Source organism: Schistocerca cancellata, chromosome 7 (assembly GCF_023864275.1).
Source record: "Schistocerca cancellata isolate TAMUIC-IGC-003103 chromosome 7, iqSchCanc2.1, whole genome shotgun sequence".
NCBI classification, from domain to species: Eukaryota; Metazoa; Arthropoda; class Insecta; order Orthoptera; family Acrididae; genus Schistocerca; species Schistocerca cancellata.
Genome location: NC_064632.1, coordinates 392428495 through 392455343, shown reverse-complemented (window position 1 = coordinate 392455343; position 26849 = coordinate 392428495). Strand labels below are relative to the sequence as shown.

General features: G+C 42.9%; 1 protein-coding gene and 1 pseudogene across 1 annotated transcript in view; both read left to right on the top strand.

Annotated features, from left to right (window-relative positions):
- The window catches only part of LOC126092201 (inactive pancreatic lipase-related protein 1), a 208545-nt gene that overhangs the window by 96072 nt on the left and 85624 nt on the right, over positions 1 to 26849 (top strand). The window contains exon 3 of the mRNA XM_049907691.1: positions 4193 to 4349. Coding sequence (XP_049763648.1) covers positions 4193 to 4349 — 157 coding nt within the window. The remainder of the gene's footprint in view (positions 1 to 4192; positions 4350 to 26849) is intronic.
- Positions 8693 to 8810, top strand: LOC126093830 (5S ribosomal RNA; annotated as a pseudogene).

Sequence of the window (26849 nt, the reverse complement as noted above, 5' to 3'; positions counted from 1 at the left end):
TCGAGAAATTTTATAGTATTTCGAGCAAGTACGTAGGTGCTCCAATCGGCGCAACACACGCAAACCTGTCCTGCCTAGCTCGAGTATCCCTTTCACATATTCATGAGGCTACATTACTTAATCTCAAAGTCGACAACTGCATCGAGATGTGCTGGTGAAATCGTGCTCTGAATCAGTCACTTCAGTAGTATCGTGGTACAGTGCAAAAAGAAGTTACATCGAATAAATGTTTCATTTAGTTTCTGGACGTTGTGACGAGTATCTGGCAGATCTGAATCATGTAGCAAGAAACCACAGCAAGTACTATACAGGAAATTGCTTAGACGGGGTTTCAGCTGCTTAAAAGTGTTACTTCGTTATGAGGAAAGACACAAGGTTGGACTACTTTACGTCCGCCCACCGCCCAGAAGTTAGCTGTGCAACTTTTCGGAAGGTAAATATTCACTAGATCTTGTTTTATGCAGTTTTGTGTGCTAGAGTTTTACGTTTACAGTAAAGGTAGCGTTAGGCGCAATGAATTTCGATGATCCTGTAGAAGAGTGAGTTTAGGAGAAACATGTCAGGATCGTGGGTTGATGTTTAATGAGCCTGATTGTAACGTGGATGCGAGCAAGGTATCAGACCATGCTCTTCCATGAAGTTGTAGATTATGCATTCGAGCAACAGGCTCGTGGAACAGGGAAGATAGCTTTGTGCCCTTCAGGCAATATTAGAAATGACGTACTCTTAATTAGACAGGTTAAAGGGGAAAAGAGACAGTGAGAAGTGGGAAAAGAAAACAAGTGATAGACTAAAGGATAGTAATTCAAATTGTGAAGTGGACATGTTTGAAAACAGGGGTACCCACGAACCTATTGTTCATAAATATGCTTCATTCTGAGTGATAGGGAAACGCAGAAGGCGTTACATTCGCAACTGACAGCTAGTATAAACGTTTCTGGAGCAAGTTAACTTACAATTTTACGATAGTTTAATGGGCTGAAGGTGTCGCTGCATTTCGCGTCATGAGTACATTTATCGGTGCATGCACGCAATATTGTTTCCATAGAATTTTGGGGGACCTATTATATTTAGTGACGGAAAGGGATGCTATTTAACTTTTCTGTTTCTTCCTTTACACGGCCTTGCCGTAGTGGATACACCGGTTCCCGTGAGATCATCGAAGTTAAGCGGTGTCGGGCGTGGTCGTCACTTGGATGGGTGACCATCCAGGCCGCCATGCACTGTTGCCATTTTTCGGGGTGCACTCAGCCTTGTGATGCCAATTGAGGAGCTACTCGACCGAATAGTAATGGCTTCGATCAAGAATACCATCATAAAGACCGGGAGAGCCGTGTGCTGACCCCATGCCCCTCCTATCCGCATCCTCCTCTGAGGATGACACGGCGGTCGGATGGTCCCGATGGGCTACTTGTGGCCTGTAGACACAGTGTTTCTTTTTTACGCGCTTGAGTAAAAGTGCAGGACGAACATATGACCATCAGTTTATTTTCAGTTGGACAGCAAATTTAATTAGCTTCTCTTTTATCTCAGTCCCACACACGGAATTAATCACACTTGACTAGCTGAGTTTAGTGTAACTCAGTTATTTTGCTCCACAAATAGCAAAACTCATTTATTTCTTTAAGTGTCTCATTTCCTAATCTAATTCCCGCAGCATCACCCGACTTAATTCGACTACATTCCATTATCCTCGTTTTGATTTTGTTGATGTTCATCTTAGAACCTCCTTTCAAGACACTGTCCATTCCGTTCAACTGCTCTTCCAAGTCCTTTGCTGTCTCTGACAGAATAACAATGTCATCAACGAACCTCAAAGTTTTTATTTCTTCTCTATGGATTTTAATGCCTCCTCCGAAATTTTCTTTCGTTTCCTTTACTACTTGCTCAATATACAGATTGAATAGCAACGGGAAGAGGTTACAACCCTGTCTCACTCCCTTCCCAACCACTGCTTCCCTTTCATGTCCCTCGACTCTTATAACTGCCATCTGGTTTCTGTTCAAATTGTAAATAGCCTTTCGCTCCCTGTATTTTACCCCTGCCACCTTTAGAATTTCAAAGAGAGTATTCCAATCAACATTGTCAAAAGCTTTCTCTAAGTCTACAAATGCTAGAAACGTAGGTTTGCCTTTCCTTAATCTTTTTTCTAAGATAAGTCGTAAGGTCAGTATTGCCTCACGTTTTCCAACATTTCTACGGAATCCAAAATGATCTTCCCGGAAGTCGTTTCTGAAAGTATTTCTATGGAGTGTAGCCATGTATGGAAGTGAAACATGGACGATAAATAATTTAGACAAGAAGAGAATAGAAGCTTTCGAAATGTGGTGCTACAGAAGAATGCTGAAGATCAGATGGGTCGATCACATAAGTAATGAGGAGGTATTGAATAGAATTGGGGAGAAGAGGAGTTTGTGGCACAACTTGACTAGAAGAAAGGATCGGTTGATAGGAGATGTTCTGAGGCATGAAAGGATCAGCAATTTAGTAGTGGAGGGCAGCGTGGAGGGTAAAAATCGTAGAGGGAGACCAAGAGATGAATACACTAAGCAGATTCAGAAGGATGTAGGCTGCAGTAGGTACTGGGAGATGAAGAGGCTTGCACAGGATAGAGTAGCATGGAGAGCTGCATCAGACCAGTCTCAGAAGTGAAGACCACAACAAAAACAATGAGATTAGGTCAACATTAGGTGACAATAGGTTGACCCGTGGTCTAGGGGTTGGGGAAAATGGCTTCAATGGCTTGTATGGTGTGACAGTACCCTTCTGTAGGAATCAGCATGGGTATCGAAAAAGACGGACGTCTGAAACCCAGCTCGCGCTATTCGTCCACGAGACTCAGAGGGCCATATACACGGGTTCACAGGTAGATCCCGTGTTTCTTGACTTCCGCAGGGCGTTCGATACAGTTCCCCACAGTCGTCTAATGAACAAAGTAAGAGCATATGGACTATCAGACCAATTGTGTGATTGGATTGAAGAGTTCCTAGATAACAGAGCGCAGCATGTCATTCTCAATGGACAGAAGTCTTCCGGAATAAGAGTGATTTCAGGTGTGCCGCAGGGGAGTGTCATAGGACCGTTGCTATTCACAATATACATAAATGACCTTGTGGATGACATCGGAAGTTCACTGAGCCTTTTTGCAGATGATGCTGTGGTGTATCGAGAGGTTGTAACAATGGAAAATTGTACTGAAATGCAGGAGGTTCCGCAGCGAATTGACGCATGGTGCAGGGAATGGCAATTCAGTCTCAATGTAGAAAAATGTAATGTGCTGCGAATAGATAGAAAGATCATTTAGCTACAAAATAGCAGGTCAGAAACTGTAAGCAGTTAATTCCATAAATTATCTGGGAGTACGCATTAGGAGTGATTTAAAATGGAATGATCATATAAAGTTGATCGTCGGTAAAGTAGATGCCAGACTGAGATTCATTGGAAGAATCCTAAGGAAATGCAATCCGAAAACAAAGGAAGTAGGTTATAGTACGCTTGTTCGCCACTGCTTAAGTACTGCTCAGCAGTGTGGGATCCGTACCAGATAGGGTTGATAGAAGAGATAGAGAAGATCCAACGGAGAGCAGCGCGCTTCGTTACAGGATCATTTAGTAATCGCGAAAGCGTTACGGAGATGACAGATAAACTCCAGTGGAAGACTCTGCAGGAGAGACGCTCAGTAGCTCGGTACGGGCTTTTGTTAAAGTTTCGAGAACATACCTTCACCGAAGAGTGAAGCAGTATATTGCTCCCTCCTACGTACATCTCGCGAAGAGACCATGAGGATAAAATCAGAGAGATTAGAGCCCACACAGAAGCATATCGACAATCCTTCTTTCCACGAACAATACGAGACTGGAATAGAAGGGATAACCGATAGAGGTACTCAGGGTACCCTCTGCCACACACCGTCAGGTGTCTTGCGGAGTATGGATATAGATGTAGATGTAGATGTAGAGATGTAGTACCTTTCAGGGGTTCTTCCTTCTCAAATCCACTTCTCAGGATCAAGTCCCTAATCTCACCGTTCATTGTGTACTGGAGATTCAGCATCTCACTCTCCGAGTAGGCGCTGCATGTACGGTGAATCTCTACTGTTAATTCGCAGCAGCTACTGCGGACTTTCCATAATTTTACGGCAATGCTAGTCCCATTACTCGCAGCTGAGGCCTTTCTGCCGCCGCTGTTGCAGGATGCTGCGTGTGGGCGCAGCGGGAACAGCTGCTGGAGCGCAACCGCACCTCTGCGAAGAAGCCGCAGTCAGTTCGCGACCTGTTCCACACGCCCTCCTGCGTCGACCCGCCCGTCACCTGCCCGCACCACAGGATACAGTTCTACCTCTACACCAGGTAAGCGAAGCGCCGTCTCCAGGGAGAGAAACAGTGATCTCGACACGGGATCTAAATTCGATCCCACATTTTTAGAGTTCCAAAAGACTTTTGGCACCGTACGGCAAAAAATTCTAATCAGATTGCGTAAGTACCGAGTATAGTCTCAGTTGCGCAACTTGATTGGTGATTACAGAATGAAATTTTCACTCTGCAGCGGAGTGTGCGCTGATATGAAACATCCTTACAGATTAAAACTGTGTATCTGACCGAGACTCGAACTCGGAACCTTCGCCTTCCGCGGGCAAGTGCTCTACCAGCTGAGCTACCCAAGCACGACTCACGCCCCGTCGTCACAGCTTTACTTCTGCCAGTACCTCGTCTCCTACCTTCCAAACTTTACAGAAGCTCCCCTGTGAACCTTGCAGAACTACTACTCCTGAAAGAAAGGATATTGCGGTGACATGGCTTAGCCACAGCCTGGGGAATGTTTCCAGAATGAGATTTTCACTCTGCATCGGAGCGTGCGCTGATATGAACCTTCCTGACAGATTAAAACTGTGTGCCATACCGAGACTCGAACTCGGGACCTTTACCTTTCGCGGGCAAGTGCTCTACCAACTGAGCTACCCGAGCACGACTCACGCCCCTTTCTCACAGCTTTACTTGTGCCAGTACCTCGTCTCCTATCCAAACTTTACAGAAGCTCCCCTGCGAACCTTGCAGAACTAGCACGAGTCTCGGTCCGGCACACAGTTTTAATCTGTAAGGAAGTTTCATATCAGCGCACACTCCGCTGTAGAGTGAAAATTTCATTCTAGAAACAACCCCCAGGCTGTGGCTAAGCTATGTCTCCGCAATATCCTTTCTTTCAGGAGTGCTAGTTCTACAAGGTTCGCAGGAGAGCTTCTGTAAAGTTTGGAAGGTAGGAGACGAGGTACTGGCAGAAGTAAACCTGTGAGGAGGGGGCGTGAGTCGTGCTTGGGTAGCTCAGTTGGTAGAGCACTTGCCCGCGAAAGGCAAAGGCCCCGAGTTCGAGTCTTGGTCCGTCACACAGTTTTAATCTGCCAGGAAGTTTCATATCAGTGCACACTCCGCTGTAGAGTGAATATTTCATCCTAGAAAAAAACCCCAGGCTGTGGCTAAACCATGTCTCCGCAATATCCTTTCTTTCAGGAGTGCTAGTTCTGCAAGGTTCGCAGGAGAGCTTCTGTAAAGTTTGGAAGGTAGGAGACGAGGTACTGGCGGAATTAAGGCTGAGGACCGGGCGTGAGTCGTGCTTGGGTAGCTCAGTCGGTAGAGCATTTGCCCGCGAAAGGTAAAGGTCCCGAGCTCGAGTTTCGGTCCGGCACACAGTTTTGATCTGTAGGAAGTTTCTGATTAGTGATTTCTTGTCAGAAAGCATTTTATTGCATAACCGGTATCGACAGAGTTATGCTGTCATCATCAGAGCTTGTCCTTTAAAATTTTGCCACACGTTATCCATCAGTTTTACAGGCTCTTACACACTCCATATCTTTCCGATGTGTAGCGACTTGTAACACTGGTGGACAATATTATGTAAAAAAATTAGAGCGTAAGATCCGATGGTAGGTTCACCCGTGGTCTGTGGGCAGCGTCTACGATTAGTAATGAAAACGTACTGGGTTCCGGGATAGAGGCCGGCCACTGCTTAAATTTTTAATAAAAGTCATCATCAATGGCGGGCGATGATTTCCGGTGCAAGATGTCTACCTCATTCAGCCAACGGCCTTGACAAAGAGGGCTATGGAGCGGAAAGAGGTTCTGGACATCTGCCGAGAATTCTTCTGGGTTTTATGGCCGTGGTCCATTGAACTCTTTGACTTTGCTTTTTCTTGTGTACATTAATGATCTCTCATCTGTTACACTGCCAGAAGCAGAGTTCGTTTTGTTTGCAGATGACACAAGTATTGCAATAAATAATATGTCGAGTTTAGTTCTAGAAAGATCTGGTAATGATATTTTCATGGATATTAATAAATGGTTTATAGCCAACTCATTGACATTAAACTTTGAAAAGACTCACTACATACAATTCAGAACCTGTAAGAGGTTTCCACCCAGCATATGCATAAAGTATGAATAAGAGCAGATAGAAGAGGTTGACAGTCTTAAATTCCTGGGATTACAACTTGATAATAAATTCAGTTGGGAGGAGCACACCACAGAACTGCAGAAACGCCTTGACAAATCTGTATTTGCAGTTCGAGTGTTAGCAGACATAGGCGACATAAAAATGAAAAAGCTTGCATACTTTGCCTACTTTCATTCCATAATGTCATATGGTATAATATTTTGGGGTAACTCTTCAAGTCAAACAATAGTTTTCAGAGTCCAAAAGCGTGTAATACGTATTATTTGTGGAGTAAATTCACGGACGTCATGTAGAAACCTCTTCAAAGAACTGGGAATACTAACCACTGCCTCTCAGTATATTTAATTCTTAATGAAATTTGTCCTAAATAATATATCTCTTTTTCCAACAAACAGCTCAGTTCATACATACAATACCAGGAACAAAAATGATCTGCACAAGGACTTAAAAGCACTTACTTTAGTTCAAAAAGGGATCCACTACTCAGGAACACTCATCTTCAATAATTTGCCAGCAAACATAAAACATTTAGTTACAAATTAAGAGCAGTTTAAAAGGAACCTGAAAGAATTATTAGTGGCCAACTCCTTCTACTCCATTGACGAATTTTTTAATAGAAACAAGTGATGCATTGTATATATTCATACTATTAGTATTGTTATTTCAGCTAAAAGAAAGACATGTTCCACATCCACGAGCGTCTCCTCAGCACGGATCTATGGGACGAAAAACTAATCTAATCTAATCTAATCCCTGAAGTTTTGTCCAAAGCTACGTTGTACATCTTCGGAGGTGCTCCTGGTTGTGCCAAGAGACTCAGCAAAACCAGGAGCACCTCCGAAGATGTCCAACGTAGCTTTGGACGAAACGTCAGGGATAGAAGAGTTACATGGACCACGACCATACAACTCGGAAGAATTCTCGGCAGCTGAAACATCCGGTCGTGAAAGCCTTCATTGTATGTTCTGGACATCTCTTGCCTTTGAGGTGGGAAATTGCCCTAAAGACGGAAGAATCAGTAATGGCTAAAGGCATGAGGGTGCAGAAGGCAATAGTAACCACTGCATTAAAGACACAATGTGCATCAGCAGGAAATATGGTCTGTAATTGAAAAGTGTCGTGATGATCTCCCAGTTTGCAAAAGATTGCGGAACAATCCCCCAATCGGATCTCCAAGTGGGAGGTGATCATGAGAAAAAACTGAATAACCAACGAAAGAATAGCGTTCTAGAAAACGGAGCGTAGAATTCCAGGAGTTTTAACGTGATAGGGAAGCTAGAAAACCGGAAGAGGAAAATGCAGATCCTCAGTCTAGATATTTTTGGGGTCAGTAAAGTGAAATGCAATGCAGACAGGGATTTCTGGTCAGACGAGTATGGGGTAATATCAACAGCACCAGAAAAGGGTATAACTGGAATAGAATTCGTTAAGAAAGGGAAGCTCCGGCAGAGAGTGAGTTACGGTGAACATTTCACTGTAATGGTCATTAGATCTGACAGCAACCCAACACTAACTACAGGTATACATGCCGACGTCGCAAGCTGAAGATGAAGAGAGAGAGAAAGTACATGAGGATATTGAATGGGTAATTCAGTACATAAAGGGAGATGAAAATCTAATAATCGTGGGGGATTAGAATGCGGTTGTAGGAGAAGGAGTAGAACGAGTTTACTGAACAATATGGGTTTGGTTCCAGGCCTAAGAGAGGAGAAAGACTAATTGACTTCTGTAATAAATTTCAGATAGCGAATACTCTGTTACAGAATCACAAGAGGAGCAAGTACGGTTGGAGAAGACAGGAAGATAGGGAACATTTCATTTAGATTATATCGTTGTCGGGCAGAGATTCTACAGATAAATACTGGATGTTAAGGCATACCCAGAAGCAGATATGAACACAGATCGCAACTGAGTGTTGATGAAGAGCAGGTCGAATCTTAAGAGACTAACCAGGAAAAACCAATGCACAAAGAAGTGGGATACGGATGTATTAATGAATGAAGAAACACGCATACGTTCTGCAAGGCTATAGATAGGGCCATGAAGAACAGCTTAGTAGACAGTTCAGTTGAAGAGGAATGGACATCTCTACAAAAGGGCAATAACAGAAGCTGGAAAGAAAGGCATAGATACAAACAAGTAACTGCAAAGGAACCATGGGCAACAGAAGAAATACTTCAGGTGATCGATGAAGGAAGGGAGTACAAAAACGTTCAGGGAAATTTCAGGAATACACAAATACAAATCTGGCAACGGCCTTGCCGCAGTGGGTACACCGGGTCCCGTCAGATCACCGAAGTTAAGCGCTGTCGGGCGTGGCCGGCACTTGGATGGGTGACCACCCGGGTCGTCATGCGCTGTTCCCATTTTCGGAATGCACTCAGCCTCGTGATGCCATGTGTGGAGCCACTCGACCGAAGAGTAGCGGCTCCGGTCAAAGAAAACCATCATAACGACTGGGAGAGCGGTGTGCTGACCACACGCCCCTCCTATCCACATCCTCAGCTGAGGATGACACGGCGGTCAGATGGTCCCGATGGGCCACTTGCGGTCTGGAGACGGAGTGTGTGTATGTGTGTAAATACAAATCGCTTAGAAATGAAATAAACAGGAAGTGCAGCGAAGCTAAGTCGAAATTGCTACATGAAGTATGTGAAGAAATCGAGAAGGATATGATTGTCGGAAGAGCTGACTCAACGTATACGAAAATCAAAACAATCCTCAGTGAAATTAACAACAAGGGTGATAACATTAAGAGTGAAATGAGAGTTCCATTGTTAAATGCAGAGCAGCGATCTTATAGGCGGAAAGAGTTGACTGAAGGGCTCTATGAGGCTGTCTTCTGATATGACAGAAGAAGAAGAAGCAGTGGTCGATATAGAAGAGGCAGGGTGTCCAGTATTAATATCAGAACTGAAAAGAGCTTTGGAAGGCCAAAGGTCAGATGGGGCAGAAGGGATAGCATTTCATCGAACTTTCTAAAATCATTTAGGGAAGTGGCAACAAAACGACTCTTCACATTAGTGTGTAGAATATATTAAGTTGGAGATATACCATCAGAAATTCGGAAAAATATCATCCACATGATTCCGAAGGTTGCAAGAGCCTGCAAGTGTGAGAATCAGCTTAACAGCTCATGCATCCAGGTCGCTGACAAGGATAATATACAGAAGAATGGAAAAGAAAATTAAGAATGTGTTAGATGACGATCCGTTTGACTTTAGTACTGGCACCAGAGGGGCAGCTCTGATATTGCAGTTGATAATGGAAGCAACACTAAAGAAAAAAAATCAAGACACGTTCATGGAATCTGTCAACCTGGAAAAAGCGTTCGACAATGTCAAATAGTGCAAGATTTCTGAGAAAAATAAGGAAACCTTTAGGGAAAACGGGTACTATGCCATACGTACAAAAATCAAGAGCGAACAATAAGAGTGGAAGACCAAGAAAGCAGTGCTCGTATTAAAAAGAATATAAGACAGCGATGTAGTCTTTCGCCGCTTCATTTTCAATCTATACATATAAGAAGCAAGAAGGGAAAAGATTCAAGAGTGGGTGTAAAATTCAAGGCGTAAGAACGTCAGTGGTAAGATCTATTGATGACATTGCAGTCCTGAACGTGAAGAAGGATTACTGTATCTGTTGAATGGAATTAATAGAATAATGAGTACAGAATACGGATTGAGAGTAAACCAAAGAAAGACTAAATAATGAGAAGTAATAGAAATGAGAACAGAGAGAAAATTAACATCACACTTGGTGATCGCGGAGTAGATGAAGTTAAGGATTTCTGCTACCCAGGCAGCAAAACAACCCATGACGCACGGAGCAATGGCGGCATCAGAAGCAGGCTAGCGCTGGCAAAAAGCGAATTCCTGCTCAAGAGAACTCTGCTAGTATCAGTTATAGGCTCTAATTTTAAGAAGAAATTAATGAGAAGATACATTTGGAGAACAACAATGTACGCTAGCGAAATATGAATTCTGGGAAAACCATAGCAGAAGAAAATCGAAGCAGTTGAGGTGTGGCACTACAGAAGAATGTTGAAAATTAGGTAGACTGATAAAATAAGGAACGCAGATGTTCTCCCCAGAATTGACGAGGAACGTAAAATACGGAAAATACTGAGAAGAAGAAGGGACAGGATGATAGAACATCTGTTAAGACACCAGGGAATAACTTCCTTGGTACTAGAGGGAGCTGTAGGGGGGTAAAGGCTGTCGAGGAAAACAGAGACTGGAATACATGCAGCAAATAATTGAGGATGTAGGTTGCAAGAGTCACTCTGAGATGAAGAGGTTGGCACAGAAGAGGATTTCGTTAAAGGCCATAGCTAACTTGTCAGGAATCTGATGACCCCAAAAAAAAAAAAAAATGCAATGATTGTGGCATAACTCTGTGGTAACCAGTGTTCCAATAAAACGCCTTTTTTTAGCGAACTTGACTTGTGAAATTTTCTTCAGTTATCATACATTGTAGATCGCCCCCAGACAGACAATGTCAGGAGTGTTCATATGCTGTCAGAAAGATCGTAGTTCATAGTAAATGAGAAGAGATCATCTCAATGCCAGATGCTTTTAATAGTTTATACAACAAAATTTTGTCTCGAAGTCTGGCAGAAAATCCAAAGAGTTTCTGGTCATGCGTTACATGTGCCAGCGGCAAGACACAATCACGACTTTCACTACACAACAGCAATGGTAATTTTATTGATGACAGTGGCACTAAATAGGAATATCGAAACGTGGTTTTTCGAAATTTCTCCGCCAAATAACATGAACAAAGTAGTCCATAATTCGAATCACTTAGGATTAGATACCCTCGGTGTAACATAACAACTTGTATCCCTTTATAAAGGCAAGTCTTCCAGTCCACATTGTACACCAATTAGTTTCAATCCAGAATACGCTGAATAAATAGCTCCATGTTTGTCAATCTTACACTGCCGATTCCTCGACGACAGAGCCATAGTTAAGGACCCTAAAGTTTCACAGGTCACACAAATGCACAGGAAAGGAATTAGAAGCAATCTTGTGAATTACAGACCCATATCACTGATGTCAATTTGCAGTAGGTTTCCCGAAGATGCACAGTGTTGGAGCATTATGAATTACCTCGAAGCAAACGATGTGTTGACACGTACTCAGCATGGATTCAGAAAATATCGTTCTTGTGACACTCAACTAGCTCTTTAACAACACGAAGTCATGAGTGCTTTCAGCAAGGGACCTCAAAGTGATTACGTACTTCTAGAAGGTCAGAAGGCTTTTGGCTGCATTCCACACAAACGGCTTCTAATCTGCCAAATATTTAAGTGTGAATTGCAGAGCAATAAGTCAGATGTAGATGTAAGACTCGTGACGTCTGTGTCATTAGAGATACAACAAGCTTTCTATATGGCTTATATGCGTATGAAAATGCGATTTGGACATTTGCGTAAAGAAGTGGATCAGCTAGCTGAATCAGAGAACTGCCAGGGAAGAAACGGTCCATATCTGGAAGTGTACCTTTCCCTCCTAACTGCTGACAGATATTTGTACTTCTATGAAGTGAGATTCAGCTATTCATTAACGTAATGGGTCGTGTCCATCGAGCGATGACTGTTGCAGACTATTAATTGGAGTTCCACGTTTAGTGATTCTGGAGGCAATGAAAGTCAGCAAATTTCAACGTGCGCCCGCGCACACGCACATACACACACACACACACACACACACACACACACACACACACACACACACACACACACAGCTTTTCACAAGCTGTTGTGTTGAAAAAAATGGAAATGAAGTCCCATGCTTCTTTACAGAGCGTACGGGAACGATGCGGGAGACCCGCACCGCCTTACTAGGCAAGGTCCTAATGGAGGTGGTTTGCCGTTGCCTTCCTCCGACCGTAATGGGGATGAATGATGATGATGATGAAGATGACACAACAACACCCAGTCATCTCGAGACAGGAAAAATTCCTGACCCCATGCTCGGGAAGCGAGAACGCTACCGCGAGACCACGAGGGGCGGACAGCTGTTCTGTTAGTTACTGGTAAATCTTATGAGGTGTCTGGTAGTGGTCCCTGAAAAGTTTGTTCCCAATATTTCGTCCAAAACTGTTTGAGCATCTTCGGAGATGACCCTTGTTTCGTTGATTTTTATCGACTGACGGGTCTGATGTCGGACACCAGCGACAATACTGTAAAACGGGTGTGTGATTGGTATAAATAAACCTTGTCAACGACAAAACTATCCTCGTCATACGCAAGTGCTAATTACCATCACAGTTTCACCAACGTAGACTTCTCCGAATTCGTACGAAAGTTCGTACACGCCTGCAATGTGTAGAGTATTCAAGGTACCCTTAGAAGGTCTCAATAGGTCTCGAAGAATGCGACCGGTCTGGAATATAGGTTTGATACCCCCGCGACACATGCCATTACGTACACGGTAGCTGACACCTCTCACATAAAGTAGACGAGCAACAGGAAGAGGCTTCTTCCGTACCTTTGTGTGTTTTGTGTTCACCGATTTAGTATTGGAGGGCAGTGTGGAGGGTAAAAATCGTAGAGCGAGACCAAGAGATGAATACACTAAGCAGATTCACAAGGATGTAGGTTGTAATAGGTACTGGGAGATGAAGAAGCTTGCACAGGATAGAGTGGCATGGAGAGCTGCATCAAACCAGTCTCTGGACTGAAGACCACAACAACATCCTGATCTTTATTTCAAACGAAGTATACACAAGCTATTGAGGTCAATGCTGGTCAGAACTAGCTTACTTTACCAGTCGCTGATGTTGACAAGAATAACATGCAATGAATTACTATTTTGGAGAACTTCTCTCCTCTTCTTACGAGCCTTAAAGTTGTCTCAAACTATGTGGTCTTATTTTGCTTCCGCTAGTGCATCCGTTGCTGTTGATAAACCATTTTATATTCCACTGAGACGAAGTTCCAAACCAATTCATTATAATATGTTATATATACGAATTAAATCACACTGTGATATTGTTAAAATTAGTGTATGGGTGTGATGTTAGTATGTACACTTTTTAAAAAAATAAAGATAAGTATAATTATGTATTTTAAATTTCTGCTACCAGTCACTTTTTATTTGCAATAGACAATGGATACGATCCGTCACTAATTAATACCATGTCACAACAGATAAAAAATAAACTGAACAAACAACATCAAACTACACTCACAACTGACAGTGCCCCATCAGTAAAATATGTAAAAAATGCCACATCTTCGAATAGTATCCGACAAATTAGCACGATTATTCAAAAACACAGTTGTAAATATCAGCTTCAGCACCACCAACAGTCTCGGAAGGAAGTTTATTCACCATATAAAACCACCAGATACAAGTGTTGATGCATCTGTCATTTACAAAATTACCTGCAGCCAATGCATTAAATATTATATAGGCCAAACAGGCAGAAATTTCAGAACTCGATTCAAAGAACATTTTGACTGCTACAGACTTGATAAATATAACAAATCAGCAGTAGCAACTCACATTGAAGGCACAGGCCATCCTTTGAAAATCTAAGACAACCTCGAAAATTTAACACAAAATAGGGAAGATATCGGGGAAGAAATGGAGATTTTCATTCATAATACGAAACATGGAGATAACATTCTTAATGAGATAACAGAATTCAAAACCTCAAAATTCTTCAACAGTCTTAAACCAGTTCTAGCTCATTTGATTCAAGATGATTCAATGTAAATAAATGACAACAAATCCGTCAGTACCAAACATGTCGATAGAAAATATCGAGAATCGACAAGGACTCACAAGTTATTATTCCGCCATCTTGTATTAAGTGGATAACGTTTACATGTATATCGAAACAATTTGTGCAGTAAATTACGTCGGAAAACAGTGACAAAATACAAAGTGCAATAGTGTAATGTTACTCAACAGCTCCGCCATTACACCAATGATGCAAGTGAAGCCACAAGGCGATAAAATCGTAAGTGATCAACTGTCATCTAAAGACCTTTCACACGATTTTGGGAACACACAACTGATGCAAAACCATCTGCATCCTCTACAGGTTATGATATCATACATAACCAACAACAAGAAAAACCAGCAGAAGACATCACTGACATCGGCTTCTGTCCATCCATTACTTCCTCCTCCCCCCCCCCCCCTTTCAAATGCCACACCAGCCACTGCAGTACCGAACAATGAACAAAACGTTCTAGGTTAATTCAGTTTAAGACAATTTATTTTGAAGTAAGATTTCTCTGTATGTATGTATGATTAAATGCCTGATGATAAACACAACGTGTTCGAAACGCGTTGTATTGTGTTAGATTAAATATAAGAAAAAGTGATGGTAGCAGAAATTACAAATAAATAATTATCCCACACAGTCACGGTTCACAAACGTAGCTATTATTGCCGAAAATAATTAAGATAAGTATAAAAAAGAAAAGCTTATATTGCGTCTATTCAAAAAGTTCTGAGACTTAATTTTATCCTTAGAGTTAGGCGACCTCAGTGCAGTAACTACGGTGGCAGATTGAACTAACAACTGTAAACAACTGAAGTGCAGTCGACCAGTCAGTAGCGAACAGGCAGCGTTAAGCTGTGGACGTGCTACCATGTTGTGTCAACGTTGTTGCGTCACAAATCGCAGTAGAGCAACGTAAGTGTTAAAGACATTCCCAAGAATGTTTCGCAGAATAGGAAAGTGAGTGCAAAGTTAGTCCCGCACATCTTGACTCCCGAACAAAAACGACGTCTCGACCTCTGCCGTGACTTGATTGAGATACGAAACCTGGAGCATTCTTTGCCGGAAAAAATCTTCACTAATGAGCAGACTTGATGTTATATGCATCAACCACAGATCGAAAAAGTGCAGAATGTGTTTCTGAAGTTTCTGCAAATCGGAAGAAGCTCCAAATGTGAGGCGCGATCTGAACAACATCCCAAAGAACCATTAAACTTTTCTCTCTTTACTAAACGAGTCACGAGACTTTTTGCACTGACGGAATACAGTGATCAACCAAAGCATTATGAGCACTGCCTACAGCGACATTAAATGCCGCCTTGTAGCTTCACGGCCACGTGACGATGATACAAGGTGTTTCAGAAGTGATGTTCAATAATCAGGGATATGACAGGAATGATCATTCGAAACAAAACAGTCAAATAAACTTGGGCTCTAAACAGCGAACCTTAAGAACTATGTGCAATTCTACAGTAGATCTTCGATACTGTGAAACAAATCTCTTCTATTGTAAGCTCTTTGCTTTACATATTTTGGAAAGTGGTAGTATGGACCGGAACAAGAAAAAAATGTCCAGTAAACGCATGCTCTAGAATGCATACCCTAAGAGCTATGAGTACTTGTTCATCTTCGCTAATTTCAAACTCAATTCTTCTAATGAACAAGTGCTCATAATTTTTAACGTATGCATTTTAGAGCACACCTTTACTGGACATTTTTTCTAGTATTGGTCCATTCTATCATTTCTCAAAATATAGAAAACGAGGAGCTTCCAGTAGAAAAGATTTGGTTCACAGTGTCGAAGATCAAGAACTGATCGTAGCTCTTAACGTATGCGTTTTAGTGCCTATGTTTACTCGACTATTTTTTATTTAGAATGATCATTCATGTCATATACCTCATTACCGGCCATCACTTCTAAAACACACTATATAATGGAAGCAGATATCAGTGGTGAACCATTCTAATTACGCTACGTTCCGCAAATTCGACGAAGGGCAGAGTGTTGTCACCCAGTGTCTGGAGTCGATCACATCCGAAACGACGAACCCGATCGGCTGTTCACATCCTACTGTCGTGACCATCTTTGGAATGTTGTTGAAGAATGATGAACCCATGAGTACTCTGTAGAACCTTCGACGTTGACGTCTCAGCGTAGAACATAGAATCAGAGTCTTGGCCGTAAGATAAAACAAGATAGGCAACGATGTGTGACAGATCTGACAACAGAATACAGTGCTGCTGCACGCACAAGTGTTTCAGACCACAACGTTTAGTGGACATTACTGAACATCGGCCCCCACAGCAGACGACCCTTACATGTTCCCATGTTGACCTAACCACACCGTCAGTTACGATTGCGGTGGGCACCGAATCATCTAAATTGGATCATGGCTCAGTGGAAACGTGTCACCTGGACTGATGAATCAAGTTTCTTGTTAGACCACGTCGATGGTCATGTCCAGTTACATCGTCATCCAGGCGAACGGCTGCTGGAAACATGCTCCGTGCCATGGACATAGGCTGATGGGGACAGTATCATGCTTTGGGGGACCATAATTCCATGGGACTTGTGGTGGGGACTAAGTAAAAATTACTGCTTGCTATCTCCGTTCTTTCATCTTTGATGTATTCCCTGATGGCGATGGTATGTTTCCTCTTGATAACTGTCCTTGTTACAATGTCAGAATTGTGCTAGAGTGGTTTGAGGAGCATGATAGTAAACACACGTAGATCAGTACAACGAAAAACAAGTCCAAAGTTGCAATTTTTTTTATTCACTCGAACAGTTACAATATGCACAAATAATTATCTGTATACGCTGTAACTGTTCGTTGTACATTTTGACATAGTTATATCATCTCCGAAAATAGCATTTTTCAGTATGTTACGACGATTTGAAAATGGGTCTCGGCATGAAACTAGTCATCGAGTGAATAAAAAAGTGAAATTTGCGTCCTTCGACTGGTTTTTTGTTGTACTGATTAACGGAAGTTGCTGACCCACCGTTATTCCAGCATGTTGGAAGTTCGTAATCACGTTGATGTTTTCACCCTCAATTAGCCGATTCTGAACGTGAAGGAACACATATAGGACACTGTCGGGCACAAGCTCCGTGCCCACAAACCAGCGACCCATATTGTTCAGGAACTGCGTGACCTGTATGCAGAGATATGATGCCACATATCTCCGAAAACCAGATAAGGACACACAGAATCGATTCCATTCACAATCCCTGTTGTATTGTGTTTAGAGGTAACCGAACATGTTATTAATTAGGCGGTCGTAATGTTTTGCCTCATCAGTGTACATCTATTCACAGCATTAAACAGACGTCCAGTGTATTTTAAAATTATAAAGTCTGGCAGATGATTACATACTATCGAAACTAGATGTAATACAATACAAATATCAGCAGTTTTATGTATGTCGTACCTAAAGACATATTTGCTCTTTATTCCCTTCAGATTGTGCTTTTGTGCGTGGTTATCCACTAAGACGTCACAAATGCTACATTGTCCTCGGAAAGTTTTGACCGAATTTCAGTGGTTTTGATTCGTGATGGAACAAGTGCTCTGAGACTTTGATGGTCCTTGCGTTCTCAATGGCTTGACGGTTCTTCGTCATAATCCCCACAAGGTGGATCACTATTATCCCCAGCACCTCTCAAGCTCGCGACGTGAGTATGTAGCGTAAAAACCACTCATGGCGTTGTGCATAACAACGAGAATAAGGACGGGTTGCAGGGTTGTCGCTCATTTAAAGATTTCGCCAGCCAGTTAGCAGCTACCTAGTACGTGTCGAATGACTGGTAGTTCTGATTTTACATTACAAAGCTCAAGCATGTCTTAAATAATTTGCAGCCTATCACGTCCATTCTGACTCCTGATGCTTACCAAACTTATGGAAAATACTAATACAGTGCATTTAACAGCGTCATTCGGGAGTACCTGCGACGTAAGCCCGTTTCTGGGAAATAAACGCTTTGCGGCTTCAATTGTCGCCAAAGGTGTGCCTACGTTATTTCGGGGTAACTATTGTTCTCTGAAACTGGGGATTGCATGAATCACCTGACAACCAGTCCTCTTGGCTGCCATTTATTGAAGTACAAATTATGTAATCAACAAAAGGAAATCGATCGTTGACATCAGATTATACATTGGTTGACCAGTTATTGGCCATATCGAGTGCATTCGGTGTTGTCCTCGCCAGGTCTCTCATGCTGCATGTGACTAGAGAGCCGGCCGTTTGTGGCCGAGCGGTTCTAGGCGCTTCAGTCTGGAACCGCGCGACCGCTACGGTCGCAGGTTCGAATCCTGCCTCGGGCATGGATGTGTGTGATGTCCTTAGGTTAGTTAGGTTTAAGTAGTTCTAAGTTCTAGGGGACTGATGACCTGTGATGTTAAGTCCCATAGTGCTCAGAGCCATTTTTTTTTGTGACTAGAGATGATTCACACTGAAGTAGATGGTTGTTAGTCTGCATAGCACTGCACTTGCAAAAACTGACTTCACAGGAAGGCCCCCTTCTGCAAGTTGGTTTACCATTTAGTAGTACTAGTTCATGTTGGGTTGAGAGCCTTCCATGTTGTCCACTTCTCTGAATGACCAGGAGGGAGCTATTCCGTCGAAACGATAAATTTCTCCAAATTTTGACGTTTCCCCCGTTACTTTCAGATCCTTGCTATTGTGTTCTTGTAAGAGCTTTAGTAGTTGCGAAGAAGCACTGTCTTGATTCCAGCCGAAGAAGTGCTAGCTGACATACATTTAATGTGGGAGCTTCCGTACGCATAGCCTTCCTTTTCTCGCATCTGTCTGACGTCTAACGTCGGGAGGGAGTATGCCAGCAAGATACTGGAGTTTATCTACGGATCTAGGTCTTAAACAACTTGTACTAATGTCCCAGATCTCCTTAAGCGCCACATCTACGTTTCTGGCATGACTGTATTTGTAGCATGCCCAACATGCCTATTCGGCACTGGAGTAACAGAGCGCTAGCGCGCTAGTTCTCACCGTGTGTGGGTGAACTCTCCATGTCGTACCTGTCGGTTTCCACACTATGTTGGTTTTGGCTGACATTCTATGGTGAAGTTTAGCCAGGGTTTCTTGTATGTACGGTTTCTTATATGTACGGCCCACAGTCACTCCCAGATATTCTTCCCAGATGATCTAAAGTGTTTTAGCTGCTTGTTTGTTCCTGAGGTGGAATACACAGTCCTGACGTTTCGCGGGATTCGGCATCAAGTGATTTTCATTATAGTAGGTGGTGAGTTCTTCCAGGCCTTTAGGCAAAGTTTATTCCACCTTTCCAAAACAGTCGGGTTGAGAAATGACAGCACAGTCGTCATCATTGACAAAACTCTAGGTTCCTTCAGGCAGTGGCTGTTTCCATCTGCTTCACTTTCCCTCAAATTCCATAAAAGGAATCTCAGGTTCTGGAGAAAGCTTCTGATGTCGCACACAAGACTGAAGTCTTAAGTGATATCGTACTCCAGAATGAGATTTTCACTCTGCAGCGGAGTGTGCGCTGATATGAAACTTCCTGGCAGATTAAAACTGTGTGCCGGACCGAGACTCGAACTCGGGACCTTTGCCATTCGCGGACAAGTGCTCGCCCGTGAAAGGCAAAGGTCCCGAGTTCGAGTCTCGGTTCGTCACACTGTTTTAATCTGCCAGGAAGTTTGATCACATGCTCTTTTGTTAGAAGAAGTTGAAGACTGACTGTGTCGTAAGCCGCAGATAGGTCAAAGAATACAGCGTCTGTGACAAGCCGTTTCTCAAAGCCTTCCTCGATGTGCTGTGTCGAGTTTAATGTCTGTGATGTACAGCTTCTTCCTTGTCTGAAGCCAGCTTGCTGGGTTATAAGAAAAGACTCCACTTTTTCATGTCAGTTTCTGAAAGATGAGACTTTCCAGGACTTTGTAGAGTTGACAAGGCCAGAAACCTTATAGGCTTATGGATTCACGCGATCTTTGCCTGGTTTAGGGATAGCAATTGGCTACTGTGGCCTATAACAGGCCGAGCGGTTCTAGGCGCTTCAGTCCGGAATCGCGCGACTGCTACGGTCGCAGGTTCGAATCCTGCCTCGGGCATGGATGTGTGTGATGTCCTTAGGTTAGTTAGGTTTAAGTAGTTCTAAGTTCTAGGTGACTGATGACCTCAGATGTTAAGTCCCATAGTGCTCAGAGCCATTTGAACCACTTGACCTTCAGGAACCGTCCAACACGGCCCTAGCCGACTTGGTTCCTCATCAGGATACGTGATAATAATTATCAAATAAACAAAGAAAAAGAAGTGCCTATGTAAATGAAGAAGACACCGTCAGGAGTGATGGTAGTGTGCGGAATCTGATAAAGCAGATCAAAAGTAAATTTTAAATAGTTTCCATTATGACTTGTAACGACAAAACCTTTAAAATGAAAGGTACATGTCTTTTGGTTGTGGAAGCTTTAACGTAGTACTTTGGGAGAGAGCCGATTTTTCAGCTGACGGTAAAGAAGTAATGAAATGGTTTACTGAAACGTAATGAGAACAGTGAAAGTCTCATTGGCACGAATATCTTAGTGGCAATGTTAACGGTAGAAAGTTAAAAGTAAGTGTATATAATGCTCTTCAACGAAATTCAGTTTCGAAATGACACTCGTAATTAAAGGAGTTTAATTAGGATTAATTAAACTGCCTCAGACTGCAGTTAAACGGATTTACTATACCGTGACTGATTTCGAGGTTGCTATCTTCACAAGCTTAGAAACGCTGTGTAATTGTTGGACGAACGAACCAAACTACAGTCCCGACAGGTTTACGCGCTGCGGACTGATCGTCAAGTGTTGAACAAGTAGACGAGTCGCTGAACAGCTTGCCGGGCCCACGGGCCAGCTTTCAGTGCAGGTCTGCCAACTGGCCCACGTTCGCCGCGCTGAATACTAACAACGCATACTTCGCTGACGCTAGGCAGTGCACGGAGAATGCCAGCTGTGGATGTTTAGGTCAGGGACTCGCAAAGGGATTTCTCACGTGTGGTGCAGCCACTCGCTACCTCTCCACAGCGGGCATTATGTAAACGCACTTCTCGTTTTACAGAGGTGAGTAACTACTGATGGTGATATTTGGTTTGTGCGCGCTCAACTGCGCGGTCATCAGCGCCCGTACAAATTCCCAATTATGACACAGTCCAGTGTTTACGCAATGCAATCTAGTCATTGTCACGAATGATGATGATGAGGATGAAATGATGAGGACAACACAAACACCTAGTCCCCGGGCAGAGACTATTCCCAACCCGGCCGAGAATCGAATCGGGGACCCCGTGATCCAGAGGCAGAAACGCTGGCAGCTAGACCAAGAGCTGCGGACTGAGTAACTAGTGATCTCTAGTCTACCTGGTTGTGCAATACTTTTCTCTGAGCTCAGAACCTGACAAGTAGTTTGTGTTGCTGACTGGTGTCTAGAATAAGGCACTACTACCTCAGTGTTGCTATTTTCTTTGTTTTGTTTTCTTGCGTCCTCAACCCAATATTCCCTGACTGTTATTAAATGTATCTATTCACCCCATGATTGCGATTTCGGCCTACTAAAGCGGCTGGCCGGAGTGGCCGAGCGGTTCTAGGCGCTAAAGTTTTGCACCGTCGTCGTCGCAAATGCGAGTCCAGCGTGCTAACCGCGGCGCCACTTCGGTCACGCAAGCGAACAGCTCCGTATGGAACACAGAGTTCCGCATACGTAAGGACGGTAGCAGGAGTAACACAACAGTCAACACTTGGCAGTTGCCAAGGAGAACTCAGCAGAAATCTTGTGGATGTTTAACCACTTGACAAAGCTGGAAATTTTATCAGCATCCTTCGTCATTTATACAAAAGAACACAGCACTTCACGTAATAATTACTTTCGGATCTATGTCATCTGTATTCATAATTTTCTCTGTGTGTCCATCTGGTATGACATTTCACAACGTTGCCTACGCTGCCACCTCAGCAGCTTCCTGGTCAGAAGATGGCGTAGCTGAAACTTCCGACAATAAAATAAAATTTAAAGAATCTTGCGCTTTTTATAAATTTGCGCCCCATCTGAAGAACGCGCACATGACAAGTAGGACTCCTCATGTGACTGGCGACACACTGGTCCTATCTTCTGTATGTACGTACCAACGTGAAGGTGTTACTCAACAGTCCAGGCGAGTGTTTTCCTGTTTAGAGCGTCTGATAATAGCCTTTAAGCGTCTATTCCTATTTCTGTGATGTGCACAGTTCTAGGCGCTTCAGTCCGGAACCGCGCGACCGCTACGGTCGCAGGTTCGAATCCTGCCTCGGGCATGGATGTGTGTGATGTCTTAGGTTAGTTAGGTTTAAGTAGTTCTAAGTTCTAGGGGACTGATGACTTCAGATGTTAAGTCGCATAGTGCTCAGAGCGATTTTGTGATGTGCATCGAATTTCGTTAAAGTTTATTCACAACGTCCTGAATGGAGGGTGCCATAATTCTGGATTGGCTGAAGGCGCTAGAAGTCGATCGACTTCAGGTCACGAGTGTTTTGTGTCCGGCCGTTGCCAAAATTGCCGATCTAAAAATCCAGTACCTGTGTATACTGTACACATTGCGAAGTGATTGTTGTGCCGCACCGTGTCGAACTAGTAAACACAACTCTACACCTACGTACATCGCTACTCTGAATATCACACTTATGTGCCCCCCCATGAACCATGGACCTTGCCGTTGGTGGGGAGGCTTGCGTGCCTCAGCGATACAGATGGCCGTACCGTAGGTGCAACCACAACGGAGGGGTATCTGTTGAGAGGCCAGACAAACATGTGGTTCCTGAAGAGGGGCAGCAGCCTTTTCAGTAGTTGCAGGGGCAACAGTCTGGATGATTGACTGATCTGGCCTTGTAAGATTAACCAAAACGGCCTTGCTGTGCTGGTACTGCGAACGGCTGAAAGCAAGGGGAAACTACAGCCATAATTTTTCCCGAGGACATGCAGCTCTACTGTATGATTAATTGATGATGGCGTCCTCTTGGGTAAAATATTCCGGAGGTAAAATAGTCCCCCATTCGGATTTCCGGGCGGGGACTACTCAGGAGGACGTCGTTATCAGGAGAAAGAAAACTGGCATTCTACGGATCGGAGCGTGGAATGTCAGATCACTTAATCGGGCAGGTAGGTTAGAAAATTTAAAAAGGGAGATGGATAGGTTAAAGTTAGATATAGTGGGAATTAGTGAGGTTTGGTGGCAGGAGGAACAAGACTTTTGGTCAGGTGATTACAGGGTTATAAATACAAAATCAAATAGGGGTAATGCAGGAGTAGGTTTAATAATGAATAAAAAATAGGAGTGCCGGTTAGCTACTACAAACAGCATAGTGAACGCATTATTGTGGCCAAGATAGACACAAAGCCCATGCCTACTACAGTAGTACAAGTTTATATGCCAACTAGCTCTGCAGATGATGAAGAAATAGATGAAATGTATGACGAGATAAAAGAAATTATTCAGGTAGTGAAGGGAGACGAAAATTTAATAGTCATGGGTGACTGGAATTCGTCAGTAGGAAAAGGGAGAGAAGGAAACATAGTAGGTGAATATGGATTGGGGGGAAGGAATGAAAGAGGAAGCCGCCTTGTAGAATTTTGCACAGAGCATAACTTAATCATAGCTAACACTTGGTTCAAGAATCATGAAAGGAGGCTGTATACATGGAAGAAGCCTGGAGATACTGACAGGTTTCAGATAGATTATATAATGGTAAGACAGAGATTAAGGAACCAGGTTTTAAACTGTAAGACATTTCCTGCGGCAGATGTAGATTCTGACCACAATCTATTGGTTATGAACTGCAGATTGAAACTGAAGAAACTGCAAAAAGCTGGGAATTTAAGGAGATGGGACCTGGATAAACTGAAAGAACCAGAGGTTGTAGAGAGTTTCAGGGAGAGCATTAGGGAACAATTGACAGGAATGGGGGAAAGAAATACAGTAGAAGAAGAATGGGTAGCTCTGAGGGATGAAGTGGTGAAGGCAGCAGAGGATCAAGTAGGTAAAAAGACGAGGGCTAGTAGAAATCCTTGGGTAACAGAAGAAATATTGAATTTAATTGATGAAAGGAGAAAATATAAAAATGCAGTAAATGAAGCAGGCAAAAAGGAATACAAACGTCTCAAAAATGAGATCGACAGGAAGTGCAAAATGGCTAAGCAGGGATGGCTAGAGGACAAATGTAAGGATGTAGAGGCTTGTCTCACTAGGGGTAAGATAGATACTGCCTACAGGAAAATTAAAGAGAATTAAAGAGACCTTTGGAGAGAAGAGAACCACTTGTATGAATATCAAGAGCTCAGATGGCAACCCAGTTCTAAGCAAAGAAGGGAAAGCAGAAAGATGGAAGGAGTATATAGAGGGTTTATACAAGGGCGATGTACTTGAGGACAATATTATGGAAATGGAAGAGGATGTAGATGAAGATATAATGGGAGATAAGATACTGCGTGAAGAGTTTGACAGAGCGCTGAAAGACCTGAGTCAAAACAAGGCCCCGGGAGTAGACAACATTCCATTAGAACTACTGATGGCCTCGGGAGAGCCAGTCATGACAAAACTCTACCATCTGGTGAGCACGATGTATGAGACAGGCGAAATACCCTCAGACTTTAAGAAGATTATAATAATTCCAATCCCAAAGAAAGCAGGTGTTGACAGATGTGAAAGTTACCGAACTATCAGTTTAATAAGTCACAGCTGCAAAATACTAACGCGAATTCTTTACAGACGAATGGAAAAACTGGTAGAAGCCGACCTCGGGGAAGATCAGTTTGGATTCCGTAGAAATGTTGGAACATGTGAGGCAATACTGACCTTACGACTTATCTTGGAAGAAAGATTAAGAAAAGGCAAACCTACGTTTCTAGCATTTGTAGACTTAGAGAAAGCTTTTGACAATGTTGAATGGAATACTCTCTTTCAAATTCTGAAGGTGGCAGGGGTAAAATACAGGGAGCGAAAGGCTATTTACAATTTGTACAGAAACCAGATGGCAGTTATAAGAGTCGAGGGGCATGAAAGGGAAGCAGTGGTTGGGAAAGGAGTGAGACAGGGTTGTAGCCTCTCCCCGATGTTATTCAATCTGTATATTGAGCAAGCAGTAAAGGAAACAAAAGAAAAATTCGGAGTAGGTATTAAAATTCATGGAGAAGAAGTAAAAACTTTGAGGTTCGCCGATGACATTGTAATTCTGTCAGAGACAGCAAGGGACTTGGAAGAGCAGTTGAACGGAATGGACAGTGTCTTGAAAGGAGGATATAAGATGAACATCAACAAAAACAAAACGAGGATAATGGAATGTAGTCATATTAAGTCGGGTGATGCTGAGGGAATTAGATTAGGAAATGAGACACTTAAAGTAGTAAAGGAGTTTTGCTATTTAGGGAGTAAAATAACCGATGATGGTCGAAGTAGAGAGGATATAAAATGTAGACTGGCAATGGCAAGGAAAGCGTTTCTCAAGAACAGAAATTTGTTAACATCGAATATAGATTTAGGTGTCAGGAAGTCGTTTCTGAAAGTATTTGTATGGAGTGTAGCCATGTATGGAAGTGAGACATGGACGATAACTAGTTTGGACAAGAAGAGAATAGAAGCTTTCGAAATGTGGTGCTACAGAAGAATGCTGAAGTTAAGGTGGGTAGATCACGTAACTAATGAGGAGGTATTGAATAGGATTGGGGAAAAGAGAAGTTTGTGGCACAACTTGACTAGAAGAAGGGATCGGTTGGTAGGACATGTTCTGAGGCATCGAGGGATCACAAATTTGGTATTGGAGGGCAGCGTGGAGGGTAAAAATCGTAGAGGGAGACCAAGAGATCAATACACTAAGCAGATTCAGAAGGATGTAGGTTGCAGTAGGTACTGGGAGATGAAGAAGCTTGCACAGGATAGAGTAGCATGGAGAGCTGCATCAAACCAGCCTCAGGACTGAAGACCACAACAACAACATGTGCCTGGCAGAGGGTTCATCGAACCACCTTCACTATGAATCTCTGTTACTCCATTCTCTAACAACGCGCGGAAAAAACGAACACTTTAATCTTTCCGTGCTCTGATTTCCCTTATTTCTTAAGATGATCGTTTCTCCCTATTTAGATCTGCGTCAAAAAAATATTTTCGCATTAGGAGAAGACAATTCCTGATTGATATTTCGTCAGAAGATCCCGCCGGAACGGGAATCGCCTTTGTTTTAATGACGTTCGCCCCAAATTCTGTACCGTGTCCTTGACACTCTCACCCCTATTTGTCGATAATGCAAATCGTGCAGCCCTTCATTAAACTTTCTTGATGTACTCACTTAATCCTAGTTGGTAAGAATCCCACACCGCGCAGCAGTACTCCAAAAGCGGACGGACAATCATAGTGTAGGCACTCTCTTTAGTAGATCTGTTTCATCTTCAAAGTGTTCTGCCAATAAAACGCAGTCTTTGGTTCGCTTTCACCACAACAGTTGGTAACTGTAATTCCTAGGTATTTAGTTAAATTTTCTGCCATTAGATTTGACTAATTTAACGGAATCCTTTTAGCACTCATGTGGATGACCTATTTATGGCCAACTGCCAATTTTCCCACCATACAAATATGTTATCTAAATCATTTTGCAATTGATTTTTATCTTATGAAGACTTTA